Source organism: Gopherus flavomarginatus, chromosome 20 (assembly GCF_025201925.1).
Source record: "Gopherus flavomarginatus isolate rGopFla2 chromosome 20, rGopFla2.mat.asm, whole genome shotgun sequence".
NCBI lineage: Eukaryota > Metazoa > Chordata > Testudines > Testudinidae > Gopherus > Gopherus flavomarginatus.
The window spans coordinates 16,055,373-16,076,713 of record NC_066636.1 but is presented as its reverse complement, the minus strand read 5'-3'; the positions used below and the strand labels follow the sequence as shown (position 1 = coordinate 16,076,713).

The following is a 21,341-nucleotide window of genomic DNA, read 5'->3' as shown; positions in this document are numbered from 1 at the left end:
GTGGTCTCAGCTCAGTAAGCTTAGCTCTTTTAGTGATTTCAGCTTGTAGTAGGGGAGCGCCAGTGCTGGTGCACCATTGGCCCAGCGTGAATTCAGCTCCGCAGCCTCTAGATGGACTCCTAAAGGAATCAAAATTAGCTCTGCTCTTCAACAATGGAGAGAGGAGGACGTGCAATTGGCATTCCAGGCCCTCAAAAGGGCCCCATACCATCAGGTACACACACCAGTCCCCAACCTCTCTCATTTCACTGGGTTTTGGCACCCATGTCCCTTGTCTAGCAAGTGATACTTAATTGATGTTGAGACATCTCTGTCCTAAAGCAGTCTCATAGTTCCTCATTCACATAATCAGAGTGACAACACTTTATTCCTCCTGCCCCAATAACAAAGAAATTGGGGATCACAGAGCTGTCAAAATAACCATCCCAGGCTGCCGTGGGCTATGCTAGGTGGGGTGGGTGTGCCAATGCAAATACCTGAAATTCTTTTCCGCAATCCCCATAATTTACCACCAGATGTCAGGGTAGAGCTCATCCTGACTCTGCTTACACACAAAAAAAGCTTAGAAGTGGAAGATTGGACAAAGAGATGTTAAGAGTAACAAGAAGGGTTTCTACAGGTATGTTAGCAACAAGAAGGTGGTCAAGGAAAGTGTGAGCCCCTTACTGAATGAAGGAGGCAGCCTAGTGACAGAGGATGTGGAAAAAAGGCTTTTTTTTCCTCAAAAAGCGAATGTACTCAATGCTTTTTTTTGCCTCTGTCTTCATGAACAAGGTCAGCTCCCAGAGAACTGCACTGGGCAGAACAGGATGGGGAGGAGGTGACCAGCCCTCTGTGGAGAAAGACGTGGTTCAGGGCTATTTAGAAAGGCCAGACGAGCACAAATCAATGGGGTCAGATGCACTTCATCCGGGGGTGCTAAAGGAGGTTGTGGATGTGATTGCAGAGCCATTGGCCGTTATCTCTGAAAACTCATGGCGAACGGGGGAGGTCCCAGATGATTGGAAAAAGGCTAATGTAATCCCCATCTTTAAAAAAGGGAAGAAGGAAGATCTGGGGAACTACAGGCCAGTCAGCCTCAACTCAATCCCTGGAAAAATCATGGAGCAGGTCCTCAAGGAATCAATTCTGATGCACTTAGAGGAGAGGAAAGTGATCAGGAACAGTCAGCATGGATTCACCAAGGGCAAATCATGCCTGACTAACCTAATTTCCTTCTACGAGGAAATAACTGGCTCTGCGGATGAGGGGAAAGCAGGGGATGTGTTATTCCTTGACTTTAGTAAAGCTTTTGATACGGTCTCCCACAGTATTCTTGCCAGCAAGTTAAAGAAGTATGGGCTGGATAAATGGACTATAAGGTGGATAGAAAGCTGGCTAGATAATCGGGCTCAACGGGTCATGATCAATGGCTCCATGTCTAGTTGGCAGACGGTGTCAAGCGGAGTGCCCCAAGGGTCGGTCCTGGGCTGGTTTTGTTCAATATCTTCATTAATGATTTGGAGGATGGCGTGGACTGCACTCTCAGCAAGTTCGCAGATGACACTAAACTGAGAGGAGTGGTAGATATGCTGGAGGGTAGGGATAGATACAGAGGGACCTAGACAAATAAGAGGATTGGGCCAACAGAAATCTGATGAGGTTCAACAAGGACAAGTGCAGAGTCCTGCACTTAGGACGGAAGAATCTCATGCACTGCTATAGACTAGGGACTGAGTGGCTAGGGAGCAGTTCTGTAGAAAAGAGCATACGGGTTATAGTGGACGAGAAGCTGGATATGAGGAGACAGTGTGCCCTTGTTGCCAAGAAGGCTAATGGCATTTTGGGCTGTATCAGTAGGGGCATTGCCATCAGATCGAGGGATGTGATCATTTCCCTCTATTCAGCATTGGTGAGGCTCATCTGGAGTACTGTGCCCAGTTTTGGGCCCCACACTACAAGAAGGATGTGGAAAGAGTCTAGCGGAGGGCAACAAAAATGATTAGGGGGCAGGAACACATGATTTATGAGGAGAGGCTGAGGGAACTGGGATTGTTTAGTTTGCAGAAGAGAAGAATGAGGGGGGATTTGATAGCTGCTTTCAACTACCTGAAAGGGGGTTCCAAAGAGGATGAATCTAGACTGTTCTCAGTGGTAGTAGATGACAGAACAAGGAGCAATGGTCTCAAGTTGCAGTGGGGGACGTTTAGGTTGGATATTAGGAAAAACTTTTTTACTGGGAAGGTGGTGAAGCACTGGAATGGGTTCCCTAGGGAGGTGGTGGAATCTCCTTCCTTAGAGGTTTTTAAGGTCAGGCTTGACAAAGCCCTGGCTGGGGTGATTTAGTTGGGGATTGGTCCTGCTTTGAGCAGGGGGTTGGACTGGATGACCTCCTGAGGTCCCTTCCAACCCTGATAATCTATGATTCTATGATGGGTTTGGGGTGCAGGAGGAGACTCTAGGCTAGGGGGTGGGGCAGAGGGGTTCAGAGGGTGGGGGGGCTCTGGGTTGGGGCAGGGGGTGGGGTGCAGGAAGGGGTGAGGGCTCCATATGGGGGTGCGGGCTCTGGGATGGGGCTGGGGATGAGGAGTTCAGGGTGTTGGAGGGGGCTGCAGGTTGAGGCAGGGGGAGGTCAGGACTCCATCTGGGGGTGTGGGCTCTGGGGTGGGGCCAGGGCTGAGGGGTTTGGGGTGCATGAGGGGGTTCCAGGCTCAGGGATGGGGCAGAGGGATTCAGGGTATGGGAGGGGCCTCTGGGGTGGGGCAGAGGGGTTCAGGGTACAGGAGTGGGATGCAGGTTGAGGCAGGGGGTTGGGGCTCAGGGGGAGGTGAGGACTCCATCTGGGGTGCAGACTCTGGGGTGGGGCCAGGGATGAGAGATTTGGGGTGCAGGAGGGGGCTCTGGGTTTGGTGGGGGGGCTCAGGACTGGGGCAGGGGGTTGGGGCTTGGAGTTGGGGAATGGGCTTCCCTCCGGCGGCTCCCAGTCAGCGATGCAACGGGCGGGGGGGGAGTAAGGCAGGCTTCCTGCCTGTCCTGATTCCATGCTGTGCCCAGGAAGCAGCCAGCACATCCAGCTCCCAGGGCGAGTGGCAGCGTGCTGCTCTTGCCCGCAGCACCACCCCCACAGCTCCCATTGGCTGCAGTTCCTGGCCAATGGGAGTGCAGAGCTGGTGCTCAGGGCGGGGACAGCGTGCGGAGCCCAGTGCCCCTCCCGCCCAGGAGCCAGACCAGCTGGCGAGGGCAAAGCACAGAGCCAGGACAGTTAAGGAACCTGCATTCGCTCCACAGCACCACCGACTGGACTTTTACCTGCCCAGTCAGCGGTGCTGACCAGAGCCACCAGGGTCCCTTTTCAACCCGGTGTTCTGGTCAAAAACCAGACGCCTGGCAACCCCAGGCTGCTCTGAGGCCCAGCTAGGCCCAGCCACCTCCCCAGCCAGCTGCGATCCCCCTGCGCACAAGTGTACCCCACACCCACCAACTTGGCGCTCTGCCCCCTCTAGTGGTGTCTGGGCCACACCTAGTGGTGGCTGAGCCTGCTATAGCCGTGGCCGCTGAGCTGGGGCTTTCGACTCAGGCAAGAGAGGTTCATACATTTAGAGCCCAGTCCCTGGTTCTCCGGGTTGCCAGCAGCCCACCCGAGGGTGCAGTGTGACATGCTCCATCTCTGCAGGGTGGGCAGGCTGGCAGTCGGCAGTGGTACCCCGCCGCGGGGTGTGTGTGACAGGCCTCTCTGCCCTGTGGGGGAGTTTGGCAAAAGCAGTTCAACCAGCTCCATTCACAGCCCCGTGCGGAGGCCACGTCCCTCTCTGGGGCTTCCAGCTGCTACAGCCATGGGCCTCGCCCCTCTCAGCAGGCCCAAGCCAGCAACAATATCCCCCCAATGTCCCCCCTGCTGACCTTATGGCTAGGGAGAGTGTCTCATGCCCACCCGGGGCGAGGTAAAGCCTCTGTCACCACATCACTCAGCTGGGACCTGGCTCACCCTTCACAGCAACTTTCACCCTTGGGCTTGGTGCTGGGGCATTGCCATTGGAGGCCATGCAGTAATACTCCCCTGTGTCGGTCTCCGTGGCTGCAGGGATCTCATAGACCATCCTCTGAGAGCTCCGAGTCTCTGTTCTCATAGCCTGTCTGGCGCCCTCCCGGTGCCAGGAGAAGGTGATTGGCCCCGTGCCCATAGACACAGAGCAGTTCAGCATCAGCCACTCTCCTTCCGTCACCTGCCCCCCGAGGGGCTGGACCTCCAGGGAGACTTGGGACGCCGGGATTCCTGTGGGAGAGGGGGACAAAGGAGGGCAGGACGTGCTGCGGTGACCCAAGGGATGGGCATGGTGTCATCCAGATAGATCAGCACTTCTGCCCGCACGTAAGGGTAGGCTCCTGGGTGTAAAGCATTGATTTGAGGAGGGGACAGGATGCAGGGCCCAGGCCCACAACACTACGGGTCATGGGCCCATATGAAGTGTGTGGTAAATCTGCTCAGGTCTGCAAAGGCTGGTGTATGTTCACTGGCCATTGATAAAGTGGTGAATCAATTAATAAATTCGCACTGCTCGTCTTGAGCAGTGCAAGACGGTATATTCCTGAGGTACAAGACTGGGAGCTGGCGGGATTTGGCTTCTGCCTTTCTCTGTGTGATTCATAGAATCATAGAATATTAGGATTGGAAGAGATCTCAGAAGGTCATCTAGTCCAACCCCCTGCTCAAAGCAGGACCAACACCAACTAAATAATCACAGCCAGAGCTTTGTGAAGCCAGGCCTTAAAAACCTCTAAGGATGGCAAGGGCCAGCTTCAGTTTTTTGCCGCCCCAAGTGGCTGAAGAGAAAAAAAAAAGCCACAATCCGGGGCAGCTTCACCGCGCCACTTTCTTCTTTGGTGGCAATTCAGAGGCAGGTCTTTCCCTCCGAGAGGGACCGAGGGACCTGCCATTGAATTGCTGCCGAAGAGCCCAGCTTGCTGCCCCTTCTCCTTGGCCACCCCAAGCACCTGCTTGCTTGGCTGGTGCCGGAAGCCGGCCCTGAGGATGGCGATTCCACCACCTCCCTGGGTAACCCATTCCAGTGCTTCACCACCCTCCTAGGGAAATAGTGTTTTCTAATATTCAACCTAGACCTCCCCCACTGCAACTTGAGACCACTGTTTCCTGTTCTGTCATCTGGTACCACTGAGAACAGCTGAGCTCCAGCCTCTTTGGAACCCCCTTTCAGGTAGTTGAAGGCTGCTATCAAATCCCACCTCACTCTTCTCTTCTGCAGACTAAATAACCCCAGTGGCTCTGGGACATTCATGCAATTTAGCTGGGTGGGAGGCTCCATATGCTGTTGTGCTGAGTGAGCACAGCACCTGGAGGGGTTTGCTCTGTGATGAGCTGCCAAAAATCTTAGGAACTGGTTCCCTACCGGGTCTTCAGCGGCACGGCTCTGGCAGGTGAAGGACCCGCCGCCGAAGACCTGGTAGGGAACTGCCCAGTGAGTACACCTCCCACCCATGTCTTGCCCCCTACTGCTCCCCTCAGAAACCGCAACCCATAACCCCCCCACTCCTTGTCCCCTGACCACTCCTTCCCGAGATCCTCAACCCTAATTACCCAGGACTCCACCTCCTGCCCACTCGCCCTGCTCCCTGTCCCCTGACTGCCCTGACCCCATCCACCAACACCCCGACAGACCCCCAGAACTCCCACGCGGCACCTACCCAACCCCCCCTTCCCCATCCCCTGACTGCCCCCCAAGAGCCTCTGCCCCATTCAACTCCCCCCCCGCCGGCTCCCTGTCCCTGCCTTATTCAATCCCCCCAACCCCGGCCTCTTACCCCTGCTGGGGCCTGGGCGGAGCCGCGCCACGAGGCCAGAGTCGGGGCTGGGAACCAGAGTCGGGGCCCGACAGGGGCCAGAGCTGCGCCATGTGGCCAGAGTTAGGGCCTGGGATGGGGCCTGAGCCGGAGCCGTGCGGACGGAGTCGGGCCCAGGACCTGGCCCGGAGCCAGAGTCAGGGCCTGGGCTGGGGTCCGGCCCAAAGCTGTGCCACACGGCCCGAGTCAGGCTGTGCGGCGCCTGGAGCTCTTCTCACGCCCTATCCCTGCCCCCGTTCACCTGCAGGAAGCCCTGCTTCCCACAAATCAGCTGATTCACGGGAAGCAGGGGAGGGGGAGCAGAAGCTGAGGGGAGCGTCAGGGGAGGAGGTGGAGCTAGGTGAGCTGGGGCCAGGGGCAAGGCAGAGAGCTGCCACAGATTTTGTTAAATTTAAAAGCCTTTTTAGAACCGGGACAACCGGTTCTAAAAGGGCTTTTAAATTTAACAACTGGTTCCCGCGAACCGGTGGGAACTGGCTCCAGCTCACCACTGGGTTTGCTGCTTGTCACTAGCAAAGTATTGTGAGAGAGAGACCAGGCTGGTAGGGGACTCAGTGGTCCCAAAGTCCCAGGCTGTACCCAGGGATCCTGTCACAGTCAGAACCTGCAGCTGGGGGATAATCTGCCCACACCACAGGACCCAGTCTTGTCACTGATGGTCAAATTAGCGTCAGCCCTAACACATGAGGGTTAATCTGCCTGCCAAAAATGTGCCGAGATCCCCTTTGCATCAGTCAGTCTAGGCTCTGCTGTGATCCTGCTCTCAGTGTAGCAAGGGGAATTTTTTCATTGACTCCAACAGGAGCAAACCAAGCCCTTTATCTGGGTCAGTCTCACCTATCCTGTCAACTGGGTTAAAGTAGCAAATCAGAACAATCCAAGATAATGTCATCTGGCCCCTCTCCCTAAGGCCTCCAAGCCTTTGTTTTGTCATCAAGTTTTCTGCCAAGATTTCATTGTATCCAGGGCCAGATTCTCACATGAACTCAGCCCTCATCATCCCCCACCCTGGTCAGGTTCTCCCACGAGCTGACGTGCTGTGCTCTTTTGGCCCTATGCAAGCAGAGTTGATTTGACTCCAGCTGCTGTTCCTGTCTCTTGGAGTCTGAAGCTCTATTTTGCACCATGGAATTTATCAGGGTCTTCCCTGCACCTCGGATTTCAGCCTGCAAATGCACTGGACTGTGGCAGGGGCGGGTTGGCCCCATGTGGGCTCAGAAGCCACAGGAAGCTCTGCATAGATTCCATGAGGTTTTCTTTCCATCCCAGGTAGGTGGGAACCTTCAGAACCTGCCCCCAGCATCCCTGCCCCAGGCACTCACTTTTAACAGCAATCTTTAACTTGGGACTCTGTTTCCAAACACTTGAGGTCACCGTCTGCACCTCACAATGGTAAGATCCTGAGTCTTGTAGCCCTGCCACTGGGATGTGGTAGTCAGGGGAGCTCCTAGGTTCTCCCAAGACCCTGCTGTCTTTGTAGAAGAATCTCTGAAGCGGTGTGTCCGATTTCTGGGGGTTGAGCTGCGTGACACAACTCAGGGTCACCGAGCTTCCTTCTATTGGGTCACCCGAGCCTGCTGCCCTCAGCACCGGAGTCGAAAACAACTCTAGAAGGAGATCAGACTTGGTCACCAGCAGAATTCAGCGCCAGAGCCCAGGGTGGGCTTTGGAAACTAGTGCATTTCAGACTGACAAACAGACAGACTGCATCATTCCCAATCTCTGCTCCCCACCCCTAAAATCTCCCATCATAATGAACCTGTTTCCCTGTGAAAGAACATTTCACTCTCATTTGGAGTCCTGATCCCCTGTAACAGCCCGTCGTTGACTTCCTGTTGGTGTTTAAAGTCTCTGACCAGATCAGAACTGACCTCCTTGGAGGGACCTTCTGCTGTTTTATCTCCCATCATGGCAGCTGGGAGCTCCAGAGATGGAACTGCTGATGCTGCAATGCTGGGCAAGGGGAGGCAGAGCCAGGACTCGGTGCAGATGGACGGGGAGGTCATGCCAGAGCAGGATCCCAGGGTGTTCTCTCTCTCTGTCAGCTGTCTGAGATTTGCGGGGGATGGTTGTTTGTTGTGGTCTGAGGCTGGTTTCGGAGGTGGGGAGGGCAGGATTTCGGAGCCCACTTTGATATTTATTTATTGGCTTCTGTTGCCTGCGTTTGAATGCGTGTTTTGTGCTCTGTCTTCTGAGGCCCCCTGAGGGAGGCAGGTAGCAGGTGCCAGATGATCATTTGTGAGGCTATTATTAGGTATTATCATCATTGTCTTTCATTGTATTATCCAACCTCACTTGCTTTGCTCCATGTAGACATACAGATATTAAAATATTTCTCAAACATACATTGTTAGCAGCTACAGCTCTTGCTCATTCTTTGCAGAGGTGGATTAGGGGTTTGTGGGGCCCTGGGCCAGAACAAATGGAGACCCCTCCCCCCCTTCCGCCTGAAGTCCCCCTTGCCATTCCCCCAGCACTCCTACCAGGGAGTGGGGTTGGGGTGCAGAGGCTTCTCCTGCTCCACGGCAGGAGCACTGGGCAAGTGGGGGGAATGGGTCAGGGCACAGGGGCACCCATTTTTCCAGGGCCCCCCAATTGGCCCAGTGGCTAATCTGCCACTGATTCTCTGCCCTTCTATCTGCAGCAAGTAAGATTGTCACCACTCACCCTTATGCATATTCCAAACCCCTAGCTTCCCCTCAGAGCTAAAGCCAATAAGAGTCAGGAGCCCCATCCCAACAGAGGGACATCTTGTCTAGGGAGCATTAATTAGGCTAAAGTTAAAATACACAGTTCCCAGGAAAGGAAGCTCTGATCTTTTATAAAGAATATTCCCACCAAACCAAAGACTCCTATCATTCACTTGTGGCTAAGATTCCCATCTCTTTTAGTCTAGCTAAGGAAACCCCCTGCCAGGTGATTGACAGGAATAACTGTCCCTTTTCCCATGCAGAGTGCCCTGTGTCTTCTATGTGTGAACCAAGGGCAGGGAGGAGGATGGAAGCTGTAGGAGTTAAACTAACCAGAGCCAGCTGGCTGGGAGACCCAGAAAACCGAAGGTCAAATAGGGTAAACACCATTCCCCCAAGAAATCCAAACTACCCTGCCATCACCTCCAGCCCCATTGCATATTTGTTTGCCTGATTTATTTCTGTGTGAATAACCTGTCTTGTTCCTCTGATGCAATGTCTCAAGTCCTATGATAAGCCCTGGAAAACGTGATGTGAACGGTATTAGATACAATCAAAGAATGTCTGGCCTGTGTCCATTGATTTACAGAACTATATGAAGTTGTTTGTTTCCTTTCTAATTGGTTGCTGCGCTCTAGAACTGACAGCTATTGTGTAGCACAAGCAAGAGGCAGGAATGTTAAGAGATATAAGCATATAAAATCGGGGAACCCAGTTCATAGTCCAGGCTAATACTGAAATACAATCCATGGAATGATTTAAACCTTCTGACTTACAGGAGCATTAAAGAGACAAAGTGGGGGAGATAATATCTCTTATTGGCTCAACATCTCTTGGTGAGAGAGACAAGCTTTTGTGCATACACAGATCTCTTCTTCAGGTCCAGGGAAGATCCTCAGACCTAGTCTACAGTAGGAAATTAGGTCGGTATAACTGTGTCACTCGGGAGTGTGAAAAATCCATCCTGCTGAGCAACGCAGTTAAATCAACCTAATCCCCGGTGTAGACAAGGCTAGGCCAATGGGAGAATTCTAGTTACTGTCTCTCAGGGAGATGGATTACCTATGCTGATGGAAGAACCCTATCTGTTTGTGTAGGTAGTGACTTCACTGAGGTGCTACAGCCTTGCAGGTGCAACGATGCTGCCAGGGGCGGCTCTAGACATTTCACCGCCCCAAGCACGGTGTCATGCCGCGGGGGGCGCTCTGCTACTCGCTAGTCCCGCGGCTCCGGTGGACCTCCCGCAGGCGTGCCTGCGAAGGGTCCGCTTGTCCCGCAGCTTCGCTGGAGCCGCAGGACCAGCGGACCCTCTGCAGGCACGCCTGCGGGAGGTCCACCGAAGCCGCGGAACCAGCAGACCCTCCGCAGGCATGCCACTGAAGGCACCCTGCCTGCCGCCCTCCCGGCAACCGGCAGAGGGCCCCCCGCGGCATGCTGCCCCAAGCACGCGCTTGGCGTGCTGGGGCCTGGAGCCGCCCCTGGATGCTGCTGTGTCACTGTAGCAGTTTATGTGTAGACAAACCCTCAGAGTGTCACAGCTAAACACTAGGTTGAGTTGGTGGGTTCTGGTCTGTGGGGAGCTGGCTTCTGATGATGACCTTGAAGAGGCTGGGGAATTATATGAAGGCTGGAAGAGGAGGTTCAGGAAAGATTTCTTTCTAGAATCTTTCAGCTGCCCACAGACCAGGCCCCACCAACCCAAAGAGGCACCAGACTAAGCCAGAACAACAGGTGCAAAACCTGTAGACACAGCTCCACTGCTACAATGATCCCCACCCCCCACAACATACCTGTCAAGATCCTTGGGTCCTACACGTGCCTATCCCAACATGTGGTGTACCTCACCCAGTGCACTGAATGCTCCAATAACAACTATGTGAGTAAAATGAGACAATCACTACACCAGGGGTGGGGAATCTTTTTTCTATCAGGGATCATTGACCCACAGAAAAAATCAGTCATGGGCCACACACAGACCAGCGGGGGAGCGTGGAGGCGTGGGGCTTCCCCTAGGCTCCGGGATGGGGCTACAAAGGAGGGTTTCAGGGTGTGGGAGGGGACTCCGGGCTGGGGGAGGGCTCCATCTGGGGGTGCGGGCTCTGAGGTGGGGCTGGGAACAAGGGGTTTGGAGTGCAGGAGGTGGCTCAGGGCTGGTCCCTTGAAATATGTTAACTCCTGATGCTAAACAATCTGTCCCACCTTGTATTTAGCTGTGACACTCTCGGTACCTTTCCCAGTCCTGGAGAAGAGCTCTACGTGGCCCGAAAGCTTGTCTCTCTCACCAACAGGTTGATCCAATAAAAGCAATTATCTCCCCCTCACTCCTTGTCTGTCTAATATCCTGGGACCAACGAAGCTACAACATTGCATAGGAGCATCCAAGAAATTTGTCATGTCCCAACACCATCTGCTGGATACTGGTGGAAGCAGCTGAAAAACGGAGAGTTGACATCTGAGTGCCTGTTTACCAGGGACAGATAGAAATAAGAGGGGATATAACCAATGACCACATGTGGACCTCAGAGCTTTGCTAAACCCCCATGTAGGAAAGACTCTCTCCTCTCCCCCCACATTATGGTCACAGCACGAAGCAGAGTTGACAAAACCTACCAATAAGCTGCTGAATCCAGAAGTGTGACTCGATGCCCAGACTAGCTGTGTGGAAAGGGCTCTCCCCTACGTCAGGGTCACTGGGGTCAGGAGAAGTGGGGAGATTTCATTTCAAAGACTATGTTTCTCCTGCTATTCTTTAATATGACAAACTGCAGATTAGCTGGTTGAGTCTGCGCTCTTTAATGAGCCCTCACTAACTAATGCAATACGCAGGGGTCTCTGACGTAAGCCCAGGCAAACTAGCCTAAGAGAAGTTAAAACAATACCGTTACGCAATTGCTTTCGGTATTTTAAACTTGTCCCTTTCATCCCAAACTATTTAAATAGCAGGGCTCACACGCTGAGCCTTAAAAGTGCCTTCGAGACAAGCGTATCCTTCCTCCCTGGAGAAATCCTGGATATGTGAAAAATGTATCACAGGGTCTAAAAAACTGATGAATGTAAATAAATAAGAAATTTCGGTGATCTGCACTCTTCCTTGGTACACCTGCCCAGGGCTGCCCAGAGGGGGCGGGGGAAGAGGAGCAATTTGCCCCGGGCCCTGCAGAGGCCCCCATAAGAGCTTTTCGGGGCCCCTGGAGCAGGGTCCTTCACTCGCTCTGGGGGCCCCGGAAAACTCTTGCAGGGCCCGGGCCCCTGGAGCTTCTTCCGCTCCGGGTCGTCATTGGAAATTTGGCAACGGGGGGTCCTTCCGCTCCGGGACCCGCCACCGAAGTGCCCCGAAGACCCACGGCGCGGAGGGTCCTTCTGGCACTTTGGCGGCGAGTCCCAGGGTGGGTCTTAGGCAGCAATTCGGCGGTGGGGGGTCCCTGAATCCTCTGGGCGGCCCTGCACCTGCTGAGCCTCAATACTAGTGTATGACCCTATTGGTGTGTTCAGTGCATGCCTAGAACTCTGGTTGTGTGTACACTTGACTGGTGCCGTGTTAATGGTAGACTGGTGGAGTCCTGAGTGAATTAATAAACTGTTGATTGGTTAAGAATAACCAAGTGACTTGATCTGAGAAATACTGTCCCAGGTAAAAGCTGACCTGAAAAGAACCTAGCATAAAAATGAGTACACTAACCGCTCATGGGGCTCTGCAGAAGGGGTTATCCATTTAGATTCCATTCCAATACTGGCTACAGCTCTTATCATATTGATAAATCGAGTCTGTTAGATCTCAGCTTTAAAATCGAACCGGCACCTCGGCATGTTCCTAAAATGGATCCATTTTACGCTGACGCCTATCCTTGCCTGCTGCGCTGTAACACTGCTGCTTCAACAGCTAGAGATAAAGGGCCCGATTCTGACCTCACTTACCGCTGGGGACGTCAGTCGTAGCAGACAGGGCCAGTGTCAAAACAAAGGGAGATCAGATTTAGGACTAAAGTTACTGGGCCAAATAATGACTCTCCTAATTGCAGCTAGGTAAAGGCAAAGCCTTCCCCTCCAAGGAAGCCAGGGCAGGATATCCGCTGCTTATTGTGTGAAGAAAGAGGTGCCAGGGTCAAGCAATTGTGACGGTGTTCTCTGCACCACATGACCTAGCACACAACATACGTGCAAGGTCACGGCTTGCACCACTGACAGAAGACCCACAAGGGCACAACTCTGAGTATGTCCTGTGTGCTGGGACTAGGGTGACAAGATGTCTCAATTTTATAGGGACAGTCCTGATATTTGGGTGTTTGTCTTATATAGGTGCATATTACCCACCTCCCACTGTCCTGATTTTCACACTTGCTGTCTGGTCACCCTAGCTGGGACTGCCTTGTCTCTGCCCAGCCCCCTCACTCACAAAAATTCCTCACCTTGGACAGAAATAGACACCGTAGGAGAATTGACCTTAGTAACCATGACTGTAGTTCTCATTGATCCAGTACATTGATATTTGCCACTGTCATGTGTCCTTGCTTGTTTGATGGACAGCTCTGAGTTCACATGGGATGGTGTAACATCTGCTCCATCTCTGTAATATCTTATCCCAGACACCCTTGCGCCTTTCCATCCGTAGCACCTCAGGCACAGCGGGTCCCCTTCGAACACGCCATAGTAAGGGACCTGGAGAATTAGCCAATCTGAAAGAGAGACATCGAGGGCCAGTGGTGAGTTACAGCATGGTCCAATGGGATCCATGCCCAGGGGCCCCAGCCAATCTGGCCGCCCCAGAAAAATCTTCTCCCACCATGACCATGGGGCTGGAGGAGCTGTTGCTGCCCACCGTGGCCCCTGGGCACAGAACTTCTCCAGTCTCTGGTCCGTGGGGGGTGGTGGGGTGAGGGGATGGTGGAAAGGAACGAGCAGGGGCAGGCGACATGAGGGAATGGCGGAATGGGACAGGGCTATGGGCGGAATGGGGTGGACTCAGGGGAAGGGACATAGCTGGGCTGGGTGTGGAACGGGGGCAGGCCCATAGGGGAAGGGGCAGAAGGGGTGGGGCTATGGGCAGGGCTGCAGGCAGAAGGGGGCGGGCCATGGTTATGGCACCAGGCTCCCCCCCCAATTTGCTCCAGCCCAGAGCCCCAGGAGACCTTAATCCGCCTCTGCCAAGAGCAGCAGCTCCAGAAGATCACAGCACCAGGGATCTCAGTGCACCCGGTTCTGCAGGCTGTGGGTTGCAAGTCACACTCACCCTTGCGGGAAGGGAGAGGGAGAGTTAGGCAAAAAAGTTCCCCAGGCCTCAGGTAAAAGTGAACCACAAGAAAATCCTCTCTAGCCAGGAGAAAGTCAGACATTAATTTGCCCTGGTAGGGAGGGGCAGGCGAGCCAGAGAACAGCAAGAAGGGTGAGTCCAGGCTGAGCGAGGGGCAGGCAGGAGACAGAGTCAGGGCTCTGGAGAGAGAGAGCGAGAGGGAAACAGCATCAGAGGAAGTGGGATGGCAGCTCCCAGAGGGGGAGGGAGGGGTTGTGCCCGCTGGCTGCAGCATGGAATTTAGGAGCAAACCCAGATTCTATTGACTGATCCCCCACCACAGCCCAACCCAGGAGCAGCCTCCCAGGACTGCAGGGACAGGAGCATGTCTGCCCCACTGCTTCTCCGGCTCCAGTGAGCTGGGGGCAGTGCCCCAAGTCCTTTCTACTGCAGCCAGGGGGCCCCCAGGTAGGGTGACCACCCATCCCTTATTTTAAGGACTCTTTGATTCATAGATTCTAGGACTGGAAGGGACCTAGAGAGGTCATCAAGTCCAGTCCCCTGCCCTCATAGCAGGACCAAATACTGTCTAGACATTCCTGGATAGACATTTATCTAACCTACTCTTAAATATCTCCAAAGATGGAGATTCCACAACGTCCCTAGGCAATTTATTCCAGTGTTTAACCACCTTGACTGTTAGGAACTTTTTCCTAATGTCCAACCTAAACCTCCCTTGCTGCAGTTTAAGCCCATTACTTCTTGTTCTATCTTTAGAAGCTAAGGTGAACCGTGACCATTTGAAATATTAAATTGAAGCTTACGACAATTGCACTATTCCTGAGGGCAGTAGAAATGTGAGCATTAGAGAACAACATGCTCTCCTAAGGGAAATGGTGTTTCCCTAAATTATCCCTTATTTTTCATGTGGTTTTCCCTAATTTCCATTCAACAAAAGTGGCCCCCTCACCTGCAGGCTAGATCCCTGCCAGAGCCCGAGTGGAGTTGTGGCCGGTAACTGACAGCATTTCCCTCCACTCACTGCTTCAGGAGGCTGGGTATGCCCACTGCAGAATGGGCAGCAGCTCCACAGGGCCCCACAGGTCAGAGCAGAGCAGAATGGCTCCGACCTCCTGTTATGTTACTTACCATTAGAAATGGTCAGCTGAACGGGGTCACTTCGCCTGAAGACAGAAGCCTGGCACTGGTATCTACCTGCATCATCCTCCTGCGCGTATTTAATTTTGAGGCTGTTTATTTCTGTGGATCTGAAGACCTTGTTGTTGCGATACCATGTGAATCTCCGTCCAGGAGGATGGGATGTGCTGCACGTCAGAGTAACACTCTCCCCCTTAAACACTATGCTCCACGGAGGGTCAAGGGTCAGCGTGGACTTTTGTGCAGTTGCTGAAGGGCCGGCGGAGAGGGAGGGAGAGAACAGGACAGAGCTGACCTCAGTGTAAAGGAGGAGATCAGCCCCATGCCCTCAGCATGGGAGGCTGGAGCCAGGGAACTGTGCAGGGCTACGCTCTAGGCTGAGATTGCCAAAGGGGTTGGGCACCTGATTGCCTGGGCAGTGTCCCTGGTTATCGAGTATTGTTTGGCAGTGGGGAGGGGGCAATGTTACAGTAGCACCCCATGACATCCAAGTCCTGTTTAGCATTAGGGGGTTATGGGATAATGTCCCAATGGCAGGGGCGGCAGGTTATATGGGCTCAAGGTGCCCGAGCACCAGGAATATTCAAGGCTGGGGGCTGTGCTCCACCAATATTTGGAGCTAAGTTTCTCCCCTGGCCCTGCCTGGAGAGGCCCCCTCCCCACACCCCAGAGAGTTGCCCCCCCCCCACCTCAGAGCTTCCTTGCCTGAAAAAAACCAGCCCGTGCCTCTCTCCCTTGCTTGTGCTGCCGGCTGCCTGCCACTGCTTCTGCCTAAGGCTATAGAGAGCAGCGGCCGGCAGATTATTGGAGCACCTCAGGAGGGGGAGGGGGAGAGGGAGAGGGAGAGGGGAGGAGGCACGCACGTGCTTGGCACGGGAGCCCTCTCCCCCGTCCCCCAGCACCCACCTGGAGGAGACACCAAGGGGACTTCCGGCCAGGAGATGGACATCTGGAGTGGACCTCACTCACCTGAGCAGCTGCTGGGGCTTCGGTGAGGTTTGACCCTGTGATCCACCCCCTCCCCCACGCAGCCTTCACTCCTGCCCAATGCTGGGCAAGGGGCAGCCCCATCCCCAGTGAGGCGAGGGTGAGGGGCAGCAGGGGAGGAAGGAAGCCACATGTGATGGCAGCCCCCCACCCCCGCTCCCCAGCACCCACCCACCACAGGGGAGATGGGGTAGGGGGGCTTCCTAGACCTGAGCAGCTGGAGCTTGGGTGAATTTTGTGACACCCTACCCCACCCCCAGCCACCACTCTGCAGTCCCCACTCCTGCCCCACGCTGGGCAAGGGGCAGCCCCATCCCCCATTGCCAGTGAGGCTATGGTGAGGGGCAGCAGCAGGGGAGGCCACACATGATGGCAACCCCCCCGCCCCGGTAACCACTATAGGGGAGGTAAGTGGGCTTTCTGGACCTGAGAGAGGCCCTAGGAGCATGTGCAGTGACTGGGGTGCAGAGTGAGTGTGCTGCTGAGGGCGAAAAGGAGGGGTCACTCCCTTGGAGTTTGCTGCTGTCATTGGGGGGTGGAGGAGTCCTCTCTGGCCCTAGCCCTGGGGCGGCTTGTCTGCACCCCAAGTTCCTTATCCCCAGCCCTGCCCCAGCCCAGAGCCTGTGCCCCCAGCATCCCAACCCTGAGCACCCTCCTGCACTGTGAACCCCTCTTTCCCAGCCCCATCCCAGAGCCCACACTTGAGGGAAAAAAAGTGCAACTTAAATTTGATGGTCAGTTTGGAGTATCATTGTGTTTAGCACAATACTTGATTATTTTACACCCTTTAAAGTATGTAACTAGTTGTATACAGGTGTTACGAAGTGGGAATGTTCTTAAGGTTTTCTCTGAATACTGTGTGGGTGCCTCAGTTTCCCCTATTAATTTCTCAAGGATCTAGATGGTGGGATAAGGGTATGTGATTCTTGTAGAGCCCTAGAGAGCCAGTCTGATGCTGCCTGCACAGAGAATGGCCGAAATCCTGTCTCCGGGCAACTGATGGCCTGGGTCACTCTCCTGCAAGGTGCCAACTGAAGGTGTTGGAGAACAAAGAGATCAGGTGGCCTCCTAATGCCTGGAAAAGAGACAAAGGCCAGAGGAGGGAGTGTCAGTGCCTATGCAGACTTCTGGGAAGCGCATGGTGTGGAAGGGGATGCTAGGATGCTTTGGAACTACTCCATACAAAGCCAGTCAGGACTCTGGGGGAGCTTCCTCTCTCTGAGCATACTGTCTCCAGGGCAAGAAGCTTATCCCTTCCTGGATCTGACCTCCGAGCATTCAGCATGCCCTTCCACACCGTGCGCTTTCCGCAGTGTCTGCCCAGGCAGGTCCTAGGGCAACCAGAGGTCCCTGCAGCCCAACTCTGCAGTCAGACGTGACTCTCAGCCAGCCGGTAAAACAGGTGGCTTATTGGACAACAAGATCACAATCTAAAACAGAGCTTGTAGGTACAGAAAACAGGACCCCTCAGTCAGGTGCATCTTGGAGGGTGGGGAGCCTAGACCCAAGTTCTGGGCCTCTCCCCATTTCCCCAGCCAGCTCCAAACTGACACTCCCTCCTCTGGCCTTTGTGTCTCTTCTGGTCAAGGAGGCCACCTGATCTCTTTGTCCCCAACACCTTCAGTTGGCACCTTGCAGGGGAAACTGAGGCACCCACACAATATTCAGAGAAAACATTAAAAACATTCCCACTTTGTCACAATAGGTGCAGCAAAATATAATACCATATATTGAAGCAGGCAAGTGCTCCTTCTGACTTTCCACTTTTAATTGACCCATGTAATCTTGTGGTGCCGATGCATTGTAGCTTCATTTTATATTGGCTTACAGGGCGGGAGCCAGGGGGCACCACCATTTTGGGCACCACCAAAAATTATACAAACCTGCCGCCTATGCCCAATGGTGTCCCCTTGGTACCCAGGTATTGTCTAGTACTAGGGGGCAGTGGGGTAATGTCCCAACAGCCCCCCATACCCAGGTACTGTCTGGTGGTAGGAAGTAGTGGGGTAATGTCACAGCAGTTCCTTGTACCCAGGTACTATCTAGTATTAGAGAGCAGGGGCAGCACCCCCGGTACCTGGACATTAGGGGTTGGGGCAGGAATAATCAAAGACGAGCAGGACTCACCAGCTAGGCCAAGGGCTGCAAAAGAAATGAGAAGGAGCAAGGCTGAGTACAGAGCCTGTTTCCCCCGACACCAACGCGGGGGCTGTTACAGGAAGCCCTCTGGCCTGTGTCAAGCAGCCGCTCAGACACGGGGATCACAGAGGCAGGGGCAGCTCCAGGCACCAGCACACCAAGTGTGTGCCTGGGGCGGCAAGCCATGAGGGGCACTCTGCCAGTCGCGGCAAGGGCGGCAGGCAGGTTGCCTTCGGCAGCGCACCTGTGGAGCGTCCGCTGGTCCTGTGGCTTCGGCAGACCTCCCGCAGGCATGCCGACAAATCCGTGGGACCAGGGACCTCCCTCAGGCAAGCTGCTGAAGGCAGCCTGCCTGCCATGCTTGGGGCGGCAAAATACCTAGAGCCGCCCCTGCACAGAGGTCCCTTCTCGCGTCACAATCTAAAGAGGGGGCCTGCTCCCCAGGTGGTCAGAGCCCTCACCTCCCCTGCACATGGGGACATGGAGCCCACACGGGACAGGGGCTCCTCCAAGGCCTCCTGTGGAGTCTGGGGCAGAGCTGGGGAGAGAGCCCAGGTGTCCAGACTCCTAGAGCTGCACCTTCGGGACTAAGCACAGACCAGAACCAGGCTGGGATGGGCTCAGGGTGAGCCCATGGACTCGGAGTGCTGCCGGGCCTGTGCCTGGTTTGTCACACGAGACACCTGCTGGCAGCACCCCAGCAGCTACCCCTGCAGCTCACCCGCCTCACCCCACTGTGCCTGGCCTCGCTGCCCCACTGGCACTAGCCATGGCATGTCCTTCCGTAGGACCATATTAGATCCCTCCTGGGACCAGAGCCCAGCTCTCTTTGTTCCCCAGAGTGTGAAGATCTGGGAAGCCAGCGAACCCAGGGGAGCCCACGCTGAGCTGGGCAGGACACATGCTGCTCCCCTGGTGGCCCCAGTTCTGCGGCTCGGTGAATGGGGCTGATGTCTCGCCTGCTCTCGGACAGTGAAATGTCTTCTCTGGCTGTCGCCAGACCTCACTGCCACCTCATGCCCACAGCTAAAATGGCCCTTTCCTTGGCACTAACTGCCCCCTTGGGGCTGTCTGCAGACTGGCCAGGGACTGAGTGGGCCACGGAGACTGAGTCCTCCTCTCTGTCCCTGCAGTGGGGGGATCCCTCTGAATCTCACTAAACTTCTTTGGGACAGGTGCTCTCCCCTACAGCTTGCATGGGCCGTCAGCACCCTAGGACTACAGTACAATCACCCAGCCCTCCTGCCCACTCCTGTGGCCCCCCCAACACCCAGCCCCCCAGTCCCCACTCACCCAGCACAAGCAGCGCTGCCCTTCCCGGCATCCTGGATGCTGTGAAAGGGGCCTGCTGACGTACTGCAGCAAAACATGCTCCCCTTTGCATAACGCCTCTGCTAGGGAAAGAGGAAGGAAGCAGCTTTCCCTTTCGCACAAGGGCTGCTCTGCCAAACTAGGGTGACCAGATGTCCTGATTTTATAAGGACAGTCCTGATATTTGGGGCTTTTGCTTATATGGGCACCTATTACCCCTCACCCCCGATATAGGCACCTATTACCCCCCAACCTTATCCCAATTTTTCACACTTAGTAGCCTGTCACCCTATGCCCAACCCAGGGACCGGAGCCAGCTGACAGGAGCTCAGCACTCACTCACAGCCAGCCTGGGATGGGGCTGCCGCAGCCCTGGGCGTGGGGTGCTACCCATCGCCTCTCCTGGGGCCAGGAGATCTTTGACCCCCATATGGAGCCGCCCCCAGGCACAGGCAGGGGATCTTGGTTCAGTCCCGTCCTGGCTTTTGTATATACCAGGCGAGACACAGAGGACCAGACCCTAGTGGGTGTAAATTGTCATTGCTCCAGTGAAGTCAATGGAGTGATTTACACCAGCTGTGGATCTGGCCTAGGGTTCTTGTCTCTCTCTGGTGTTTCTGCACATTGCCAGGGTTCAGCTGCTGACCCTACACATGACCCTAGAGGATCTGCATCCCCCTGGCTCCCTAAGCCACCCATCCCCGACACTCCCGGCCTGCCCAGCTCGTTTGCCCCGTTTATAATGCCAGTAACAATGCTGGGTTCCCAGCCAGCCCGTTACAGGCCTGACTCCGCTCTCGCTTTTGCTGGATTTGCTCCTGGGACTGGCCATGGAGTCGCTCCTGATTCACCCCCGGGGGAGCGAGCGGCACTCGGCCACGCTAGTTCAAGTGAGGAGCAAACACGGGAGGCTGGTCAAAACAAAGAGGCAAATGGTGCTAAAAATGAGACACTGAAAATGCGGCTTGGCCACATTTCTTTGCAGTAGCCCCCCATTTGGGCAGAGGGTGTCTCCTCGCTAGATCCCAAAGCATTACCCCCCTTGTACAGATGAGCCAGCTGAGGCACAGAGAGGGAAGCAGCCTGCCCAGGGTCACCCAGCAGAGCAGTGGCAGAGCTGAGACTGAACCCCCAGCTCCTGAGTCCCAGTCTAGGGCCTAGCTGCTAGGCCACACTCCCTACCTAGGCAGCTGAGGGGTTGAAACCCATGTCCCCAAAGAGACTGGAGCACACCCCCAGTCAGTCTCCATAGGCATGTATCTGTCTGCCTCCATGCACACCCCTCTCTCTATCACCAGCCACCACAGACCTTAAGTGCCAAGGGTGACAAGTCACTGGCCCCTGTGCAATCAGGGCTGGGTGCTGCTCAGGCCATTACACAGCTGGGTGACTCGGATTTGTCACTATGCAAATCAAGGGATTTCCTGGGGGCCAAAGCAGAACTGCCACCGTGGGAACTGAGCGCTGCTCTCTGAACACCTGTTTGGTCCTAGCAGAAACTTGCAGAAAGAGACTGTGTTATAATTCACTCCTTTTCCCCTCTCTGTCAGAACTGAGGGGTGCAGAGCCAGCATGGGGGTCTGAGTCCCAAAGAGGGGGTCCCAAGCTATCTCTGAGCTCCCCTTCCCTTGTAATAGAGAGAGAGCCTGGTGCACTGGTCCTGGTGCAAGGACTGAGGCTGTGAATCAGTCGGGCCATGTTTTAAAGCATGAACATGAACTTGGCAGAATTGTTGCAAGTATTCTAGGCACTAGATATTTATGTAAATATATTGCAGCTAGTACAGAGTCACCCCAGTCTAGTACAAGATCAGATGGTTCGACAGAATACTGAATAGAGAGGTTTTGTCCAAGACATCAGGAACCAGGGGAGGTAACAAATGGATGTCATGGAACACGTCAGGTGGAACATTAAATGTTTATCCCAGTTGTTTGTCTCAGTCTATAAATGTCAGGGTATTTTGCCTTAACCCCCTGTGTGGCCGAGGGGACAGC

The 21,341-nt window shown here is 54.6% G+C and overlaps 1 protein-coding gene across 2 annotated transcripts in view; it reads right to left on the bottom strand.

Moving 5' to 3' along the window:
- The window catches only part of LOC127037771 (Fc receptor-like protein 2), a 38,718-nt gene extending 19,298 nt beyond the window's left edge, over positions 1–19,420 (bottom strand). The window contains exons 1-6 of one of the 2 annotated variants that reach the window (XM_050929829.1): positions 19,330–19,420; positions 18,025–18,039; positions 14,902–15,159; positions 12,932–13,198; positions 7,158–7,442; positions 3,965–4,252 (exon numbers count right to left, since the gene is read on the bottom strand). In XM_050929829.1, the coding sequence (XP_050785786.1) occupies positions 3,965–4,252; positions 7,158–7,442; positions 12,932–13,198; positions 14,902–15,159; positions 18,025–18,039; positions 19,330–19,420 (1,204 nt within the window). The remainder of the gene's footprint in view (positions 1–3,964; positions 4,253–7,157; positions 7,443–12,931; positions 13,199–14,901; positions 15,160–18,024; positions 18,040–19,329) is intronic. The other variant, XM_050929830.1, reaches the window with a different exon arrangement.
- Between the last annotated feature and the right edge of the window lie 1,921 nt (positions 19,421–21,341).